This window comes from Typopeltis vanoorti, chromosome 25, assembly GCF_054136105.1.
Source record: "Typopeltis vanoorti isolate ZY-2024b chromosome 25, IOZ_Tvanoo_1.0, whole genome shotgun sequence".
Classification (NCBI taxonomy): Eukaryota; Metazoa; Arthropoda; class Arachnida; order Uropygi; family Thelyphonidae; genus Typopeltis; species Typopeltis vanoorti.
The window spans coordinates 5,113,581-5,132,867 of NC_143573.1; the positions used below are offsets into that span (position 1 = coordinate 5,113,581).

Genomic DNA, 19,287 nt, shown 5'->3' on the forward strand with positions numbered 1-19,287 from the left:
CGTTAAGAGCTATCAACCTGGTGAACACAACATTAAGCTCACTGTTACCTCTTCACTAGATGAAGAAACGCAGGTGTGTGAGACTGAGGTATTAGAACTGTTGCACAAACTGAATAAGAATTCAGCAATAGGGACTGATGGAATTTCAGCACATGTGCTAAAAGATTGTTCAGCTGAACGGCCATTCCTTTGACCAGGATGTTTAATATGAGTCTCACAACAGGGAAGATTCTGCAGGAATGGAAGGAATTTTCCATTGCACAAGGGTGGTGATTTTGGAAAAATTGGTTAGGGCTCGCATTCAGAAATGGGTTGACAGTGAATCTCTACTTTGCAATTAACAACATGGGTTTACTAAGGGAATTTATGTTTTAGCAACTTGCTTACATTCTATAACAATGTTACCATTGAACTACACAAGGGGAATGGATACACCATGATATGTTTGGATTTTGCTAAGGCTTATGACAGAATACAGCATGGCAGACCGCTGCATAAATTGGAGAAAATGGGATTACGTTATACAATATTAGTATGGATAATAGGATGGCTGACTGACAGATATCAAAAAAGTGGTATACGGGGGATCTGAGTCTGAAAGGTTTAAAGTAACAAGTGGTGTATACCACAGGGATCAGTGCTTGGTCCACTGTTATTCAACCTGTATATTAATGATATTGGGAAGGATTTGACAAGTGACATACAGTTATTTGCTGAAGATAAAAAAGATAGGTAGGGTAATCAGAAATGCTGCTGATATGCAGTCTTTGCAGAATGATTTGAATAGGCTGGAACTGTGGGCATGGGAAAATGGGTGTCAGTTCAATATCAGTAAATGTAAAGTCATTCACTTCAGCATGATTAGATATCCAATGTCATATTTTATTGGTGGGATTAGGTTAGAAGAAACTGATGAGGCTAGGGATCTTGCAGTGTTAGTAGATAGGAAGTTGAAGTTTAGGGGCCATGTGACAAAGACTGCAAATACAACTCAAAATATAAGGATGTTATTTTGTCTCTTAACAAGGCCTTGATAAGATCTCTTGGACTATTGTGTGCAGGTCTGGTTTCCATTGTGATTCTGATATATTGGAGAGAGTACAAAGGAGAATGTTAAAAATGATATCAGGATTGTGGAATACTGATTATGAAGACAGATTGAGAATTTGTAGACTGCAAACACTAGCAATCAGGAAAAAGAGGGATGATATGATTGAGACTTACAAACTTCTGAAAGGATCATCCAGGATTTCAGTTGATGGAATTTTTCAATTTATGGAAGGTGGGGAAAGGATGAGAGGGCATCCTTTGGAAGCTGAGAATGAAGGGTTTTCTCTCAGAGGGTGGTGCGTGATTGGATGTTGTGAGTGCAAGCAGTGTGAATGAATTCAAGAGTAAGTATGATAGCTGGTGTGTGTGGTATGTGGCCTCCCTTGATGAGTCTGACTCCCTGGAGGTCTCTCTTAATAATAATAATATTTACAACTTGGTCTAGTACAGGTTTTAATATTGCTGGTAATGTTTTTGAAAGATGTCATGTGTTACAAGTGTTCTGCTGGTGAAAGATGGCATCTTTCACCAGCAGAACACTTGTAACCAGTTCACAGAACACAAGTGTCCCGGGGAACACCGGTTAAGAACCACTGATCTAAACTGTGGACTCCAAAAGGAAATAAATAGAACTTGCTTGGAGTGCATTCAGAAAATTGAAAAGCATTTTTGAAAACAATGATGTTCCACTCTGTTTAAAAAGGAAGACATTTAACCAATATATACTTCCAGTCATCACATATGGTTTTGAAACCTGTTCTCTAACAAAAGCACTGACAAATAAACTAGCAACAACTCAAAGAAAAATGGAGAGGCTGATGCTAGGCATCACATTAAAAGATAAGAAGTGAAACACCTGGATAAGAAGCCAGACTTATATCACTAACATCATTCTTCACCACAAGCGACTAAAATGAAAATGAGCTGGACATTATCCAGAAGAGAAGATGAGAGATGGACTACCATACTAATGAACTGAATTCCAAAAGAAGGGAAACGAGGCCGAGGATATCCTAAAAGAAGGTAGAGTGATGAATTGTTAAATTTTGTGTTGGGAAAAAATTGGTCAACCATTGCCAAGAACAGAGAAAGGCAGAAGGAACAGGAGGCGGCCTTCATCCTGCAGTGGACAGAAAATGGTCGAAAAGAAGAATGCTTGTTGTAATTAAGACTAATCTTGGAGTAAATAGATTTGATAGTACCATAGTGATGATGCCAAAGGATAAAATCCAAAAAAGGGAAGCCATTGTTTTCAGTTGCTCTGAATAGTTTGCTGAAAACTATTCAGATGGACAGCCTTAATTCAATGAATTAAAACCTAAATCTGAGATAAGACTATGAATATATCATCCATATATTATCAATATAACAAACCCATTCCCTATAACATACTATTAAAAAGCCATGCCTATCATCGTAGTAGGTACAGTCTTATTCTGAAGGAAATTCTATAGCAAGTACAGTTCATTTGTACTTTGCCATCTGGCTAATGTACAGTAAACTTTCAGGGACTACAGAAATAGTTTGTTTATAATGGATAATATTGATAAGATATTCAAATTTTTTTTGTGGAATAAATAGCAAAGGTAAGAAAGAAAAGAAAAAGTCCTTTGCTATGCTCTGTATTTGGTTGTTAAAAGTGAAGTACTCGGGATTAATTAAAATGCATAGATTAATAAATCGGTATTATGTAAAGGCATTTCTTAGTCTGAGGATGTTAGACAAAGGAATCTTGGTACATATAGGAACTAAAGTAATCACTGAATTTGTCTAAAAGGCAGAGATTGCATTTTTTATTTAATATAAGAAAAAAATTGGCTTAGACATAAGAATAGTTATACTAGTTGCACTATCCACCTTCATGGGTCAAGCAGCTGACATAACAACTGCATCTCATTGTTTAAGCTAGCTCAGAATGGATATAAAACAGTTTCAGTATTAGTATAACTAATAGTGAAGTAATTAAGTAATATAAAAAAGATAAACTATTTTAAACTCACCCTTTTTCTGTGAATCTTGACATAAGCATCAAGTGGAGTTTTCCCTCCACAAATATATCCAATATTGGCAACAACCAATTTTATTACTGATAACAATGTCAGAATACAGAGAATATATCGAAATTCCAATCCTCTTATTCCAATCTTTAAAATAAAATAAAAAATTATCTGAATATATAACAACACATACTTTATATATATGCATATAACTTAAAGAGCTAAGCTACTTGTTAATCTTGTTCTATCTTTGCATAACCAACTTACAACTAAATTTGTTGCTGACATGCTAGGCACTTTTGTTCATTTATATATTTCAACTTACCACTAATATTATTTTCAAGCCTTCTATTATGTAATTATCATTCATTCAATGCTGGTGGAGATAACAGTCAACTTTTTTGACACCTAGAGTACCACCACCAACTAATCAGTGACTATTAACATGGATTGCACCAATCAAGATCCTCAGCAGATCTCATCTACATCACCTGTGGACAAATACCATGGAAAAGTTTGGAAGAACTTGTGCTCTTTCACTTGACATTTCCAAAATTTTTGATAGGATTTGTGTCATTGAGGGCTTCTCAGCAAGTTGAGATTTTAGCAATCGTGAAGCTTGGGATGTCTGAACAAATATCTCAAGCTTCAAGATCACGTACAATAAGTATTCTAAACACCAAGCTCCACAACTTTCTGCAACGGGATAACAACAAGCTGGTCATCTTCAATCAGTGGGTGGCGGCTCATGGCTTGAAATCGTGGGGGTGCTGCAACTTTCGAAATATACATACACACTGTAAGTACAGTGAATACGTGTTTGGATAAAATATCAAAATTATGGTAAAAATTTTTTAAAAAATTAAACATGAAACAATATTGTTTATTATCGATAAAATTACACAGTTTGGTATAATTCAAAATTACTTAAAAATAAAATATATTCTTCTTGTTTTGTTTCATGATAAAATTATGCAGTTTAGTATAATTCAAAATTACTTGAAAATAAAATCCATTATCATAACCCCACAATGTTCTAAAATAAAACTATAACAAATGTTATGTCTTTTATTGTAATGTCCAAATATTTAAAGAGACAGAGTAAACACGATAAGCACTACGAACACTCTACTACCGGCACAAACTGCATATAAACAACAGTGGAATTGCGCGACGGACAGGGCTGCATTATGCTAATAGTTCGCATCTCACTATGACATGCATATGCTTGTGGCGTAACAATATGACACTGTGGCAAAAACACAGTGCTGCTAACGTCCCTTGCCCTCCTAAGTGCTACAAGATGGATTTTTATTATTTTTTTATACAAAATAAGAGAATTGTATACGATTGTTGATGATAAAATTAAATATTACAAGCAAATATAAATAAATTAATAAATATATTTATATATCGAGAAAAATTGGGAGTGCTGCAGTTCCACAGTGCCTATGCATAAGCTTCCCCTGCCTTGAATGCTTCCAAAACAGTTTTGTCTTGTGAAAAAAAAAAAAAAAAAAAAAAGACCTTAGTTCCTCTCTTCAATTCTCCTCAACTAAAGGATTTAGACAAACCCTTAATTGAGGATTACCTTTGATAATGCTCAACTAAACTCAAAATCAGAAGCACATCTCCTTACAGACATGTATAATGCTATGCATTATGGGAGAGGTAACTACCCAGATCAGTTTCAACCTTTATTGAGGTCTCATCAGTGGGAGCCAGACCCAGAGGTGATACTAAGGTTGAAGTAATGCAGAAGTCATATTTTCATATACAAGTAACGAAAAGGTGTCACACCTTATTATTAAAATATTCTGGATTAGAGAAAGTTGCTGGAAGTTTCCACTTGGTTATACTATAAATTATATACTTGGTTTAATCCTTTATCCAAGTGTAAGCAAACAAGTATCACCTCTGAGTCTGGCTCCCACTGATGAGACCTCAAAGGTTGAAACCAGTCTGGATAGTGACCCTTCCCATAATGCATAGCATTATACATGGAGATGTGTTTTGCATTATTGAATACTAAGGTAAGTGATGTGAAGTCATTGGCTTCTTTATACAAGTTGCCCCAGTCCTGAAAATAGTTCAGGCACAAACTTGTTTCCTTACACTTGAATAAAGGATTAAACCAAGTATATAATTTCTTGGTATCTTTAATTAATGAAGATGACAAGCAAAATCTGGAAATAGACAACAGAATAAATGTTTTTAAATATTCTTCACTAAAAATGTTAACCATTATTACTTTGCTTGCAGTTTTTTTTTTTTTAATTGTGCTATTTCCTGATGAAGCAAAATAAAGTTTTTTTATGGAACCAAATTAAAATTTCTTTGTGAGTGGTTTAATATCAGAAAATAGTGATTTTAATATATCCTTTCTCCACAGAAGTTCACACAATGAAAATAAGCAAAACTGGTATGGTGGGTAACCAGATGAATAAATTTATAGGGAATAAGAGAGAAATTAGCCAAAACACCAAATTAACAGTATACAAGACAGTGTTCACAAACCAGTTTTAAATTATAAATCAAATGGCATAAATAGCAGAATTATATTAAAAATGAAGACACTAGGAAGAAACTTGACACTGTTTGCATTCAAGAGTGTGTAAGCAAGACTAATCTAAGGTGGGAGAGGAAAATTTAGCAAAACAGGTGTTTGATGCCAAGGTGGCAGGAAAAAGACCTAGAGGATGTACAAGGTTTAGTCAGAAGTGCCTTAAAAGAACAAATATTATATACAAAAATATCTGAGTACCAACAAGAAAGACTAATTTGGAGGAAAATTGTTGATAGGAGATTATTAATAATATAAACTTAATATCATAGTAGACTGAACACCCCTTGAGGGCAATATCAGCAAACTGATGATGGCATCCACGTATACAACTTCAGGTATTTTGTGAAGTTTACGCTGCTGCAAATCCAGATGGAACTTAAATCTCCATTTAAGGCAAATATTAACAAAAGCTAGTTTTCCTTGTTTGACTATATATGAAAAAATTGCAAAATATTTAAAAATAACAGGTGTAATTAACTCTATATTTAAACCAAACCAGACAAAAAGTATACAATACATTAGCCCTACCAGTCTTATTGTATGGAAGTGAAATATGGACAATAAAACAAAAAAGACAAAGATTAATAACAGCAGAAATGAAGTTTATGAGAAAAATTGCAAAGTATACTCTATTTGATCACAAAAGAAACGAAGAAATTATGAAAGAATTAAACCAAGAATCAGTAATAGAAAAAATTAAAAAATATAAATGGATGGAACACAATCAAAGAATGATTACCAAAACAAGCCTTAAAGTACAAGCCATTAGGACGTCCTCTTAAACGATGACTTCTAAGGTCGGAACAGGCCACCTAGGCCTAAATCCTTGATATGTATAATGATGATGACCATACTGACCTACCTGGAAGAAATGGAGGTGCCTAACTACTAGCAGTAATAGTAGAAATCTAACTCCTGATTGAAATACCAAATTATCCTTGACATTTTCTTAACATGTCTCTTTCAAAAGTCACTGTGGAAGTTAGCTCTCCTCTTGAAAACTCAGAATAATTTTGTCCAAGTTTCTTTTTAAGGAAAGTTCTTCCTTCAGCCACTCTTGTATTCTTTGGCACTATAATTATTACTACGGGCGACTCCAGTGAGCTTAGACTCATCGAGGGAGGCCCTAAACATGTCCACACAACTATTCGACATTTTCACAGTATCTATCATACCTTGCCTTGAATCCATTCACTGTCATAGCACCCACAACAGACTCTGGCAGCTTATTCCACTCATTTACCACTCTAAAAGTAAAGAACCCAGCTATAACACCCTTGCTAACCACACTCTTGCCCAGCTTCCATAAGTGTCCGCTTGTTCTCCCACCACCAGTCCTGATCTCAAAAATATCCTCTGAATTAATCCTATAGAAACCCTTCAGCAATTTAAATGTCTCAATCATATCTCCCCTCTTCCACCTATCAACCAATTTCTGCAAACCACAAATCTTCAACTTATTCTCATAAGGTTCATTCCATAGACCTGCTATCATCTTGGTCACTTGCCTCTGGATACTCTCCACCTCCTCCCCCATCAAGAAGAAACCTAGGTGACCAAATCTGGGCACAGTAGTCGAGATGAGGTCTTATCAAGGCTCGGTACAGAGGAACAATAACTTGCTTGTCTCTGCTCGTGAAAGTATTTTTCAGCAACCAAGTGATTTGATGAGTTGATTTAGCCACTTTTGCAATGTGTCAACTAAACTTCATCTCCCTATCCACAACACTCCCAAGTCCCTGGCCTCATCAATCTCCTGGAGTACAGTTCCACCAATGTGGTATACTGCTGCTAATCTTTTCACCCAAAATGCATAACCTTACATTTTGTCACATTAAATTGACATCCATTCTCCTTAGTCCAGAACTCCAATCTATCCAAATCATCCTGCAAGATTTTGATATCTTCTGCATTCACTATTGCCCTACCCAACTTTGCATCATCAGTGAACAAATGAATCGTTCCTCTTAGATCCTTCCCTATATCGTTAATGAACAAATTAAACAGCAGTGGTCCAAGAACAGAACCCTGCGGCACACCACTAGTCACAGGCCGTCTTTTGGAATCTACTCCTGAATAAACTACTTTCTGATATCTCTCCATCAACCACCCACCTATCCCTCTCACCAACCTTATATCCATTCCAATATGTTGCATTTTACAGATTAGAATTCCATGTGGTATCCTGTCAAAGGCCTTAGCCAGGTCCAGCAGTATCACTCTAAACCCATTACCCTTATCCAGTTCAGCCGTCACTGTGTTATAAAACTTGAGCAAGTTACCGAGGCATGATCTACCCTTCGCAAAGCCATGCTGTCCCAAGTACAGTATCTCATTTTCATCAATCCATTCCTGTATTTTTCCCTTGACCACTTTCTCCAAGACCTTGACAACGACTCCTGATATGCTGATCGGTCGGTAATTTGCAACAGTAGTCTTGAATCCTCCTTTATGCAGTGGAACTATTTTCCCCTCTTTCCATGCCTTCGGTACTAAACCAGACCCGAGACTCAGGTTAAACAACATGGTCAAGGGTAATGATAATTCTTTAGCCGCTTCACGTAAGACCCATGCCGGTATACCATCCAATCCCACAGATGTATTCACATTAAGGTTCTGTAATAGACTATTCACCTCCACTCATCACAATTCCCGTATAAACTAATGGCTCCTTCATTCTTTCAGTATCACCACCTGGATGATATACTCTTGCAAAGTGCTCACTCAATAATTCCACTATATCGACTGATTCAGTGACCTCCTTACCATCAGCATTCCTTAAAATCATTCTGCGGTGTACAGTTTTTTTTTTTTTTTTGCTTACAGCATATTTAAAGAACTGTTTGGGATTCTCTTTAGCTTGCATAGCTAGTTTTCCTTTCATAATCCGCTTTTGCTTTCCTTACCACACTCGTAACCCTTCTGGCCTGCAGGTCACCTTTCTCTTTAAATTCCCTCCACAGTTGTTTCTTTTTTTTTGCAGCTCAAGCTTAATGGTGTTATTCATCCATTTAACTCCTACTTGGTTTACTATTCGGACCCTAGGTATACAATCAGCCATAACCTCCTGTAAATGCTCCTTGACCACTTCCCATGTTCTATCGACATCCAGCCCTTGCAGTTTTACATGCCATGGTACTGAATCAAGCAATCTCCTAAGCTTGTCATACTTGCCAGCACAGTAATTCCACATATACCCTGTCTTAATCAAAATTTCCACACCTTTAGCCACTTCCCAGGTCAAGACTTTATGATCTCACTCACCAATAGATGGCAACATGGTCATATTCATTACAGTCAAATTCTCAGATGCTATTACCAGGTCAAGCACTCTCAAACCCCTAGTATTTTCTATTACATGCTGTCTCAGATAGCTATCCCTTAATAATTGAATAAAATCCAGTTCCTTCCTTACATGTGTCCTCTCCTCCTTCCAGTCAATGTTACTATAGTTGAAATCCCCCATAATAATTACCCTCCTTCCACTCATTTCATCAATTTGTTTATGCATACTGTCTCCACCATCTATTCCATCACCTGGTCTATAGCAGCACCCAACTGTATATTTTGTTCTGCTAGTCACAATCTCACTCCAAATAGTCTCAAATTAGCTCTTTTAACTATCCTGCAATACAACTTCAATTCTCCTTGGCTGCAGTTCATCAGCTATCATTAATAACACTCCTTCCCCCATTTTATTCTCACTGTCCCTCCTAAACACACTATAACCTACACATTCTATCCCGCTAACTATGTCCTCTTCCATCAGCCATGTTTCACTAATGCCAATATCCTGTAGCCAGGAAGAGCCAACCGAGGCCAAAATATTATAATATTAATTGGTTCAATATTATAATAATTGTGAAAGATCTTTTTAATTTTCACTGCAGAAGTCTCATTGCAAGAGTGACTGCTTCTATTCTCTTGACCACGATGTGTATACAAAAAAAGTTGTTATGAATGCAAAGTGCCTATTAAAATTGAAATAACATGGATATGAAGTTTAAGATAAGTGACATATTTCATACACATGGATATTTGGGAGGTTAATCCAAGCATCTACTGCTATCAGATAGCTCAAATAATTCTTGCTGGAATGAAGACTATCCTGAATCTCAATAAAAACTCTAATCACTATCCTAGCTTTGAGATCTAACAACTGCACCAAGGCCAAGAAAAAAATTTCAGCATATCAGAAGGGGTTCAAAGCAAGAATCTGGTGTCAGCAAAAGACAAAATTAATGCCAGCTCTGTGTTGGCTAAGTGTAGAAAACTTTCCTCCTGCTCAAAGAAGTCATGTCTTCTGATCCTTCAAAGCCATTAGGCACAACTGACCTTTCAATGTTTCCACTTTACTCACATCCGGATGGAATGGTTGGATATTCCATCTGGATACTCACTTTCATTTTTCTCCAACTTCTTCATAGAGGATCAAGCCAATTCACTTCATATTGTGCAAAGAACTTTTTTGATATAGTGGGAGGTGATATCACCGCACGTCTCCTTATCTTTAGCTAAAAGTAGCATCAGAAGAATGCTAAATATAGTGGGAGGTGATATCACCGCACGTCTCCTTATCTTTAGCTAAAAGTAGCATCAGAAGAATGCTAAATATAGTGGGAGGTGATATCACCGCACGTCTCCTTATCTTTAGCTAAAAGTAGCATCAGAAGAATGCTAAATAGCTTGGATACCAACAAGTCATCTTGATGGTATCTTCAAAGCAGTGCTTTAAAAGAACAAAATTACCAATAGTCAATTCCTTCTCTACATCGAGCCCTACCAGTTAATGAGTTACTCTCAATATTGACACAATCATTCTCCATCAATGGATAAGTCATGAAAAGATTTGGAGAAAAAACTCATGTAGTTGCTTTCCATACAATTGGATTTAGCATGGATAACTTTGGATCACTGATAGTCTTGGGCCATCTAAAGTTGGAGATTAAAATGACTAGGCCTGATCTCTTTGGTAATACCTTTTATTCCCTCTTCTTTTTTTATGTCTGGTTCCACATTATGTTATTTCACTCTTTTTCACTATATTATTTCAGGAAATTACAACATACTAGGATATACATTAAAATAAATTTTAATATATTTCTATATTTCGGCAATGTCACGCTGCCATTTTCAAGAACTTAGGTACAAGATACATGCACACAGGCACAGCAAAAACAATAAATGAGTAAGAAGAATGAAGCTATTTCTCCTAAAGTCCTGATGGTGCCCTCTAGCGGGCGATGTTGGTATTCTTGGGTGATTGGGCTGAAGGTCTTCTGATGTAGGTTTCCCAAATTTGAGGAAGTCTCATGCAGCCAAATTTGTTGAGGTTTGGCTCGTTTCTTAGGGCTGAAGCTGATTCTATGAAAAGCCTTTCATATCTGTATTTGCTACGGTGTATTATCCTGGCTTTTTTCCACCGTATTCTATGGCAGGTATCCAGAGCATGGTCAGCAAGACCAGAGTGGCTGTATTGGTGAAACCGGATGTAGTCCTTGTGTTCTGAAATTCTGATATTTGCTGTCCTGCCTGTTTGGCCGAAGTAGGACAGCTTACAGCTGCAAGGGACCTGGTACGCACCAGGTAGGTCTAAGGGGGGGAGGTTGGTCTTTTGTTGAGTGGATAAGGGATGCCAATTTTTTATATGGTTTGTAACAAGAAGTTAAGTTATGTTTTTTTAGGATTTTTGTGATTTTTTTCTGAGGTGCCTCGGATGTAAGGTATGGTGATGGATTTAGAGTAATCCTTGTTGTGAGGGGGGGGGGGGTTGTGGTTTACTGGTTTTAATATTTTTTGGATTTTTTTGGGGGGTAGCCATTGGCTGAGAACGTGTTGAGGATGTGGTTTCGTTCTGTGGTTAGGACATTGTCATTCGAGCAGATAAGTTTAGCCCTTTTGTGTAGTGTCTTAATGACTCCATATTGTTGTGAGGGGGGGGGGGATTGTTGGTGAATGTATCTGCCTGTATGGGTGGGTTTTCTATATACTGAGAAAACCAAGGTTCCATCAGGCTGGCAGGTATTTAGTGTGTCTAAGAACAGAATGCAGTTGTTTTTTTTCCTCTTCCAGGGCGAATTTGATTCTGGGGTGTTGGCTGTTTAAGTGTGTTAAGAAGGAGAGGAGTGCATCGGAGCCATGTGGCCAAATAGCGAATACATCATCTACATAGCGAAGCCAAATGGTTGGTTTTTGTGGGGCAGAGTTCAAGGCTTGCTCTTCAAAAGTCTCCATATAAAAGTTGGCCAAGGGTGGGGAGAGTGGAGAACCCATGGCTGTCCCCTCTATTTGTTTGTAGAATTTTCCTTGCCAAACAAAATAGCCTGAGTTCATTGTGAACTGAAAGAAGGTCACTTCTTGGCCTGTGGAAATCACCAACAAACTAAAAACCATATAACTCCATACCCCCCCTGTATTTATGGACTCCAAAAATTCACAAGGAAAATGTGCCATTACGTCCCATAGTGGATGGCATTGATTCCCCCACATACAAACTAGCTAAACATTTGGCCAAAGCTCTTCACACTATACTGGCAACACACCTTCATACATAAAAAACGCAGCCCACTTCAAAGCCAGCATAGAAAACCTTACACTCAAACACACTGACATAATGGTCAATTTTGATGTCTCCTCCTTATTTACGAATGTCCCTCTCAAAGAATCCTTAGAGCTAATCCAAGCTAAATTTCCTCCCGATATCAGAGCCCTATCTCAGTTCACAATGAACTCAGGCTATTTTGTTTGGCAAGGAAAATTCTACAAACAAATAGAGGGGAAAGCCATGGGTTCTCCACTCTCCCCACCCTTGGCCAACTTTTATATGGAGACTTTTGAAGAGCAAGCCTTGAACTCTGCCCCACAAAAACCAACCATTTGGCTTCGCTATGTAGATGATGTATTCGCTATTTGGCCACATGGCTCCGATGCACTCCTCTCCTTCTTAACACACTTAAACAACCAACACCCCAGAATCAAATTCGCCCTGGAAGAGGAAAAAAACAACTGCGTTCCGTTCTTAGACAAACTAGTCACCCGCCAGCCTGATGGAACCTTGGTTTTCTCAGTACACAGAAAACCCACCCATACAGGCAGATACATTCACCAACAATCCCCCCCCCCCACAACAATATGGAGTCATTAAGACACTACACAACAGGGCTAAACTTATCTGCTCGAATGACAATGCCCTAACCACAGAACAAAACCACATCCTCAACACGTTCTCAGCCAATGGCTACCCCCCTAAAAAAATCCAAAAAATATTAAAACCAGTAAACCACAAACCCCCCCCTCACAACAAGGATTACTCTAAATCCATCACCATACCTTACATCCGAGGCACCTCAGAAAAAATCACAAAAATCCTAAAAAAACATAACTTAACTTCTTGTTACAAACCATATAAAAAATTGGCATCCCTTATCCGCTCAACAAAAGACCAACCTTCCCCCTTAGACCTACCTGGTGTGTACCAGGTCCCTTGCAGCTGTAAGCTGTCCTACTTCGGCCAAACAGGCAGGACAGCAAATATCAGAATTTCAGAACACAAGGACTTCATCCGGTTTCACCAATACAGCCACTCTGGTCTTTGCTGACCATGCTCTGGATACCTGCCATAGAATACGGTGGAAAAAAGCCAGGATAATACACCGTAGCAAATACAGATGTGAAAGGCTTTTCATAGAATCAGCTTCAGCCCTAAGAAACGAGCCAAACCTCAACAAATTTGGCTGCATGAGACTTCCTCAAATTTGGGAAACCTACATCAGAAGACCTTCAGCCCAATCGCCCAAGAATACCAACATCGCCAGCTAGAGGGCACCATCAGGACTTTAGGAGAAATAATAGCTTCATTCTTCTTACTCATTTATTGTTTTTGCTGTGCCTGTGTGCACGTATCTTGTACCTAAGTTCTTGAAAATGGCAGTGTGACGTTGCCGAAATATAGAAATATATTAAAATTTATTTTAATGTATATCCTAGTACGTTGTAATTTCCTGAAATAATATAATGAAAATGCATAACCAACGTCTAAGCCTTTCCACGAGAATTATTTCACTCATATGTTGTACCTTGGGAAAGTAGCAATTTAATACATTAGAAGAAAATATTTCGCATAGAGAATTGTAAATGAGTGAAATGTATTGCATTGTAAAGGAAGAACAAGAGGTATAAAGACAACAAATAAATTTAAGTTGTTGTTGTATTGAAGAGATAGCAACAGGATGAAATTTCCATGATGAGCCTTTCGAATATATATGGAATTCAGGTAATGATGATAATAATATAGTGATATCTCAATTATCTGATCCATATGACCTTCAAATAACAAATTCCTCAGTTAGCCAATTTTTGACTGAATTAACACATTGACTGCTACTGGAACAATATATACTAGCTGAATATGTCGCTGTACGTTCAGTTAAATGTACCTTCAGTTTAACTGGTAAGCAAATTGATTTCCCAATATGATCAGATAACTGAGATATAGCTATACATCAAATAAAAGATCCATGAAATAATAAAATGAGTATTCTTACATCAGTCCGCCAAAAATGTTGACCAAAAATTGCAGTAAGAAAGTGAACTAGCATCATGATAAACTGAGCTTCTGAGACATCAACTCTGAAAAAAAAAATTTTTTTCATTAAATATTTTGATATAAATTCTTATGTATAACTGCATATAAAATTCTTAAAACCTCTTCATGACTTAATTCATAAAAATAATTTTAGGTTATAGCAGGAGGTTTCAAATTTAAGGGACCCATCTATCTCATCTCCCAACAATTTATATTTATAAATATAAACTTTGACATGTAAAGGATAAGAAAGTCATTTTGCCTCTTTATAAGGCTTTGATAAGACCACACTTGGACTACTGTGCGCAGATTTGGTCTCCCGGGTTTCAAGGGGATAAAGAAGCTGTGGAAAGGGTGCAAAGAAGAGTTACAAAGATTATATCCGGATTATGGGATTTAGATTATGAGGACAGATTGCAAGTATATGGATTACAGACTCTAGTTAACAGGAGAAAGAGGGGTGATATGATAGAGGTCTATAAACTTTTGAATGGGTGTTATAGCATTCAAATGATGAAATTTTTCGTTATATCAAAGACAGGGAGAGAACACGGGGCATCCATGGAAGTTAAGGTTGTTCTCAGTCAAGAAAGAGGTAAGAGCTAGGTTTTTCTCTCAGAGAGCAGTGAGTGAGCAGAATAATTTACACTAGATGCACTCACTACCCTTTGGGGTAGTGAGTGCATATAGTGTAAATGAATTTAAGGGAAGGTATGATAGCTGGGTTGGGTAATTTACAGCCTCCCTTGATGAGTCCTTGACTCCCTGGAGGTCTCAGATGATAATAATAATAATATATATATATAGCTGCCCCTCCCCTAATCTAGTCTGTAATCTTTTCATTTCTAAAAGATTTACTTTAACACTTAAAACATCAAAATCAGTTTGTGACTAGTTAAAGGAAAAATTAAACCCCAAAAAAGGTTATAATGTTAACTAGCCCATAAGCAAGTAATGCTAGCTTTATTTCTGTCATTTTCTGATGATTTCTGCTATTAATGCAATCTGTATGATTAATACTTAATAATAAAGAAGCATGTATTCATCCCATAAGAAAGAAAACAGAAATATTGTGTAGATCAGTAACTGCCAAAAGATAATCTTTTGCTTGTGTATAATAATACACTGCATTGCTTTTCATAAATTGTCTAGATCAGTGGTTCTTAACTGGGGTTCTGCAGGTGAAAAATGTCACATGACACTTTGATATGAAGCACACCAATCTTGTTTCAAAAACTAAAGATTATTTCAAGTGCTTGTTGGACATGCAAGTTAAACAAGTAAAATATTTCGAAAAGACTTAAAATTTCCGATGAGGCACAACTTGCATCATGTAATGTAGCTGAATTCATTTCTGTAAAATTAAAACCACATACTATAGCAGAGTCTCTTATTTTACCATCATGTTGTGAAATAGTAAACATTATGTTTGGCGACGAAGGAAAAAAGGAAATTACGAAAATTCCTCATCCGGACGAAACAATAAAAAATTAAAGATATGTTAGATGATACTGAGAAAAGAGTTACCAATAAACTTTCCAAACAATATTTTGCTTTACAAATTGACGAGTACGCTGACATTAGCGGTAAAGCTCATGTACTAGGATTCGTTCATTTCATTAATGAAAACGAAATGCGAATCGATTTCTATGCTGCAGAGAACTTACTGAATGTGTAACAGGACAAGATATTTTGATTCTATTACATCATATTTAGAAAATTTTAAAATTTCATGGGAGCTGTGTGTAGGAATTTGTATGGACGGTGCTCCATTGATGGTGGGCTCTATTAAAGGATTTGTTACCCTTGCAAGAAAATAAACCCAAATATTATATCTACGCACTGTTTTTTGCACAGATAATCTCTAGTTTCAAAAACATTAATGGCAATATTAAAATCAAATACTAGACCAAGTTGTAAATATGTCAAGACTTTTAAAAGCACACATTTCAAAAAAAACTTTGCATATCTATGGAAGCCGATTATGAATCTTTACTTTTGCACACTGAAATAAGATGGTTATCCAGGGTAAAGTGCTATTCCAAATTTTAGAACTTAAGAATGAATTATTGGCCTTTTTTCAAAATGAAGATACAGATGCTTTTGTAAAATGCCTTCAAAATGTTTGGTGTGCTGAAATAGTGTATCAAGCAGATACTTTTAATTACTTAAATAGCGTTAATACAAGTATCCAAGGGAAAAATGAAAATATTTTGACATCCACTGACAAATTGTCACCTTTTCAGGAAAAAAAGTAACTTTTTGGAAAAACTGCATATCAGAAAAAAATACAGCGGATATGTTTCCTTTGATCCTTAATAAAATGTTGCGGAAATTATTTCCGTTATAACAGAACATTTAACAATATCGGAAGAAAAGATTTAAAGTTACTTTCCTTCTTTAAATACACACAATTATGACTGGATATGAAATCCATTTGGCACAGTTAATACATCGAGTTGAGAATTTTCGTAACAAGAAGAACAATTAGTTACCTTGCCAACGGATCGTACTCTAAAAATGAAATTCCCTGAAATATCTCTTGAGGAATTTTTTGTCCAAGCCGAATACCCAGCTCTCTCTCCACAAGGACACTGAAAATTTTGTTAGTTTTCAACATATTTGTGAGAGCTCAGTTTCTCAATATTAACCAATATAAAAACTAAAAAGCGTGAAAGACTTACTAATGTAGACAAAGAGATGAGGGTATCTATATCACATATTAGACCTGATATTGCATGAAAACTGCAAAAGCCAACAAGCTCAAGTATCGCATTAAAATAAGTTCCATTTTTATAAAAGGCAAGTCCATGCATATTTTTATTGCTAGCTTTATGACCTGAATGCTTTTGGTGTTCCCCAAATTTTTGTTTTATAATCAAAAGTGTTCGGTGACTTCGAAAAGGTTAAGAACCACTGGTCTAGATAACACTGGCATGAAGATGGAAATGTTGATATGCTAAGACTTTAAAAGATCAATGCAAAATTTATGTGATGTCTGTAAAGACATCGAATCTAGTCAGTCCATGTTGGGTCGAATCCCCTAATTTAAGCAATTCAGTGCAGCCAGCTTGCTATTCCTCTGCTGCACCCTCTAAGGGTATTTTATGTCTAGTTATCTGTGTTCTTGGGGCCAATTTCCCTCTTTTGAATGAAAATCCTGAGTAATAAACTGTTGTGAATATTATGAATCATTCATTTTATCAAAGAATAAAAATAGACAAATAATAGAAATCAGAACTTTGTTCTGTGAAGTTCCACTATTATTCAGCAAGAAGCATTGAAAATTCTCTCTCTCACACACACACACACACACACTAATTAATTTAAAGAAAGTCATCAATAAAAATAATTAAGTTAAATAGTTCAGAAGAAAACAGACTAGTTTCCCAAAATGAACAGGTGGCGTCTTTGGGGTGATAAATGAAATATGCGTAAATAAATGTAAGATTGTTAGAAAAGTAATAGTAAGAAATATAATCAATTATTTCCAGAGATCACTTTTAAGATAATTCCTCAGTTTTTGTTGTTCAAGCCATGCAAGTGAACGACAGTAGTAAATTCTGAAAGTTATTTTTCACTTGGTTATACTATAAATTAAAGTTGCTGAGAAATTATATTCTTGGTTTAATCTTTTATCCAAATGTAAACAAACAATGTTTGTGGAAAGTGAAGCATCTTCGCCACTGGGCTACTTGTTATCACATCAATTGCTTTAGTATCCCATAGTGCAAAGCACACCCTTTCAGATGTGGATAATGCTATACATTATGGGAAGGGCTATTACCCAGACCAGTTTTGAACGTTATTGAGATCTCATCAGTGGGAGCCATACCCAGAAGAGATACCAAGAAGCCATATTTCCCATACACAAGTAGTCAAAAGGTGTCACACCTTACTATTAAAATACTCTGGATTAGAGATAAATGCTGAAAGTTTTTTTTTTTCACTTGGTGATATTATAAATTAGTATTAACTTTTTACTACTTTTATATATGGAAAATATATGACTTCTGCATTATTTCAATCTTGGTCTCTCTTCTGGGTCTCGGTGGTGACCCTTCCCTTAAATTATTATTATGCAGGCCTCCATGGAGTCAAGAGACTCATTGTGGGAGGTCCTTCCTAGGAAACACAAAGTCTATCATACCATTCCTGAACTAACTGACTGTTCTTGCTCTCACCACTCTATGAGGCAATGCATTCCACGATTCAACCACTCTCCACACAAAGAAACCACTCCTCACCATCTTGCTCACGGCTTCCTTTTGTAACTTCCAGGGATGGAAGATGTGTATAATGCATAGCATTATAAACATCTAAAAGGGTGTGTACTTTGCATTATGAGATACTAAAGTAACTGATGTCAAGCCTCTATATACAAGTAGCCTAGTCATGAAGATACTTCATGCACAAACACTGTTTGCTTACACTTCGATAAAGGATGAAACCAAGAATATAATTTCTTATATCTTTAATTTATAGTAGTAAATTCTGATACACTATCTGAACAAAAATATCAGGATGCCTGCTCATCCCAATTCTCATTCTTATATGAAAGGTATTAAATATGCATGGAACCCTATGTTGCTGTAATGTTTTTAAGCTTCTGGAAAGGTTTTCCACTAGATTTTGGCAATTCCCTTCATGCTTCAGCATCATCCCATTCTGATTGTATGTGGCCCATGCTGTTGTCATTGTGAAGTGGAAATGCCTAAGAGCAACATCACAATTGATTGGGGCAGCTGTACCAGGGCAGAAATTTCACAAACTGAGTTTTTGCAAAGGTGGCATCCTATGATAGTGCCACATTGAAAATCACTGAGCTCTTATGTACAAGCCATTTTTCTGTTATTGTTTGTCTATGGAGATTGCAAGATTATGTACTTCCTTTTATACCTGTATGAGCTATAACATCACAACTGTGATGTATATAGCCATATACACTGAAGGGGTGTCCAGGTATTTTTGATCAGATAGTGTATGACATAAGAGGAAGTTTACTTCAAGATAAGGCATGACTTTATCCCAATCGATGACATGACTTGTGTAGGAGAATGATATGCAAGTCCCAATTTTTTTTCTCTCCT

At 36.5% G+C, this 19,287-nt stretch overlaps 1 protein-coding gene across 3 annotated transcripts in view; it reads right to left on the reverse strand.

Annotated features, from left to right (window-relative positions):
* Positions 1–19,287, reverse strand: part of LOC150092492 (cholinephosphotransferase 1-like) — a 195,506-nt gene that overhangs the window by 24,620 nt on the left and 151,599 nt on the right. For all 3 annotated transcript variants that reach the window (XM_090414333.1, XM_090414334.1, XM_090414332.1), the window contains exons 6-7: positions 14,157–14,241; positions 3,051–3,194 (exon numbers count right to left, since the gene is read on the reverse strand). In XM_090414333.1, the coding sequence (XP_090270459.1) occupies positions 3,051–3,194; positions 14,157–14,241 (229 nt within the window). The remainder of the gene's footprint in view (positions 1–3,050; positions 3,195–14,156; positions 14,242–19,287) is intronic.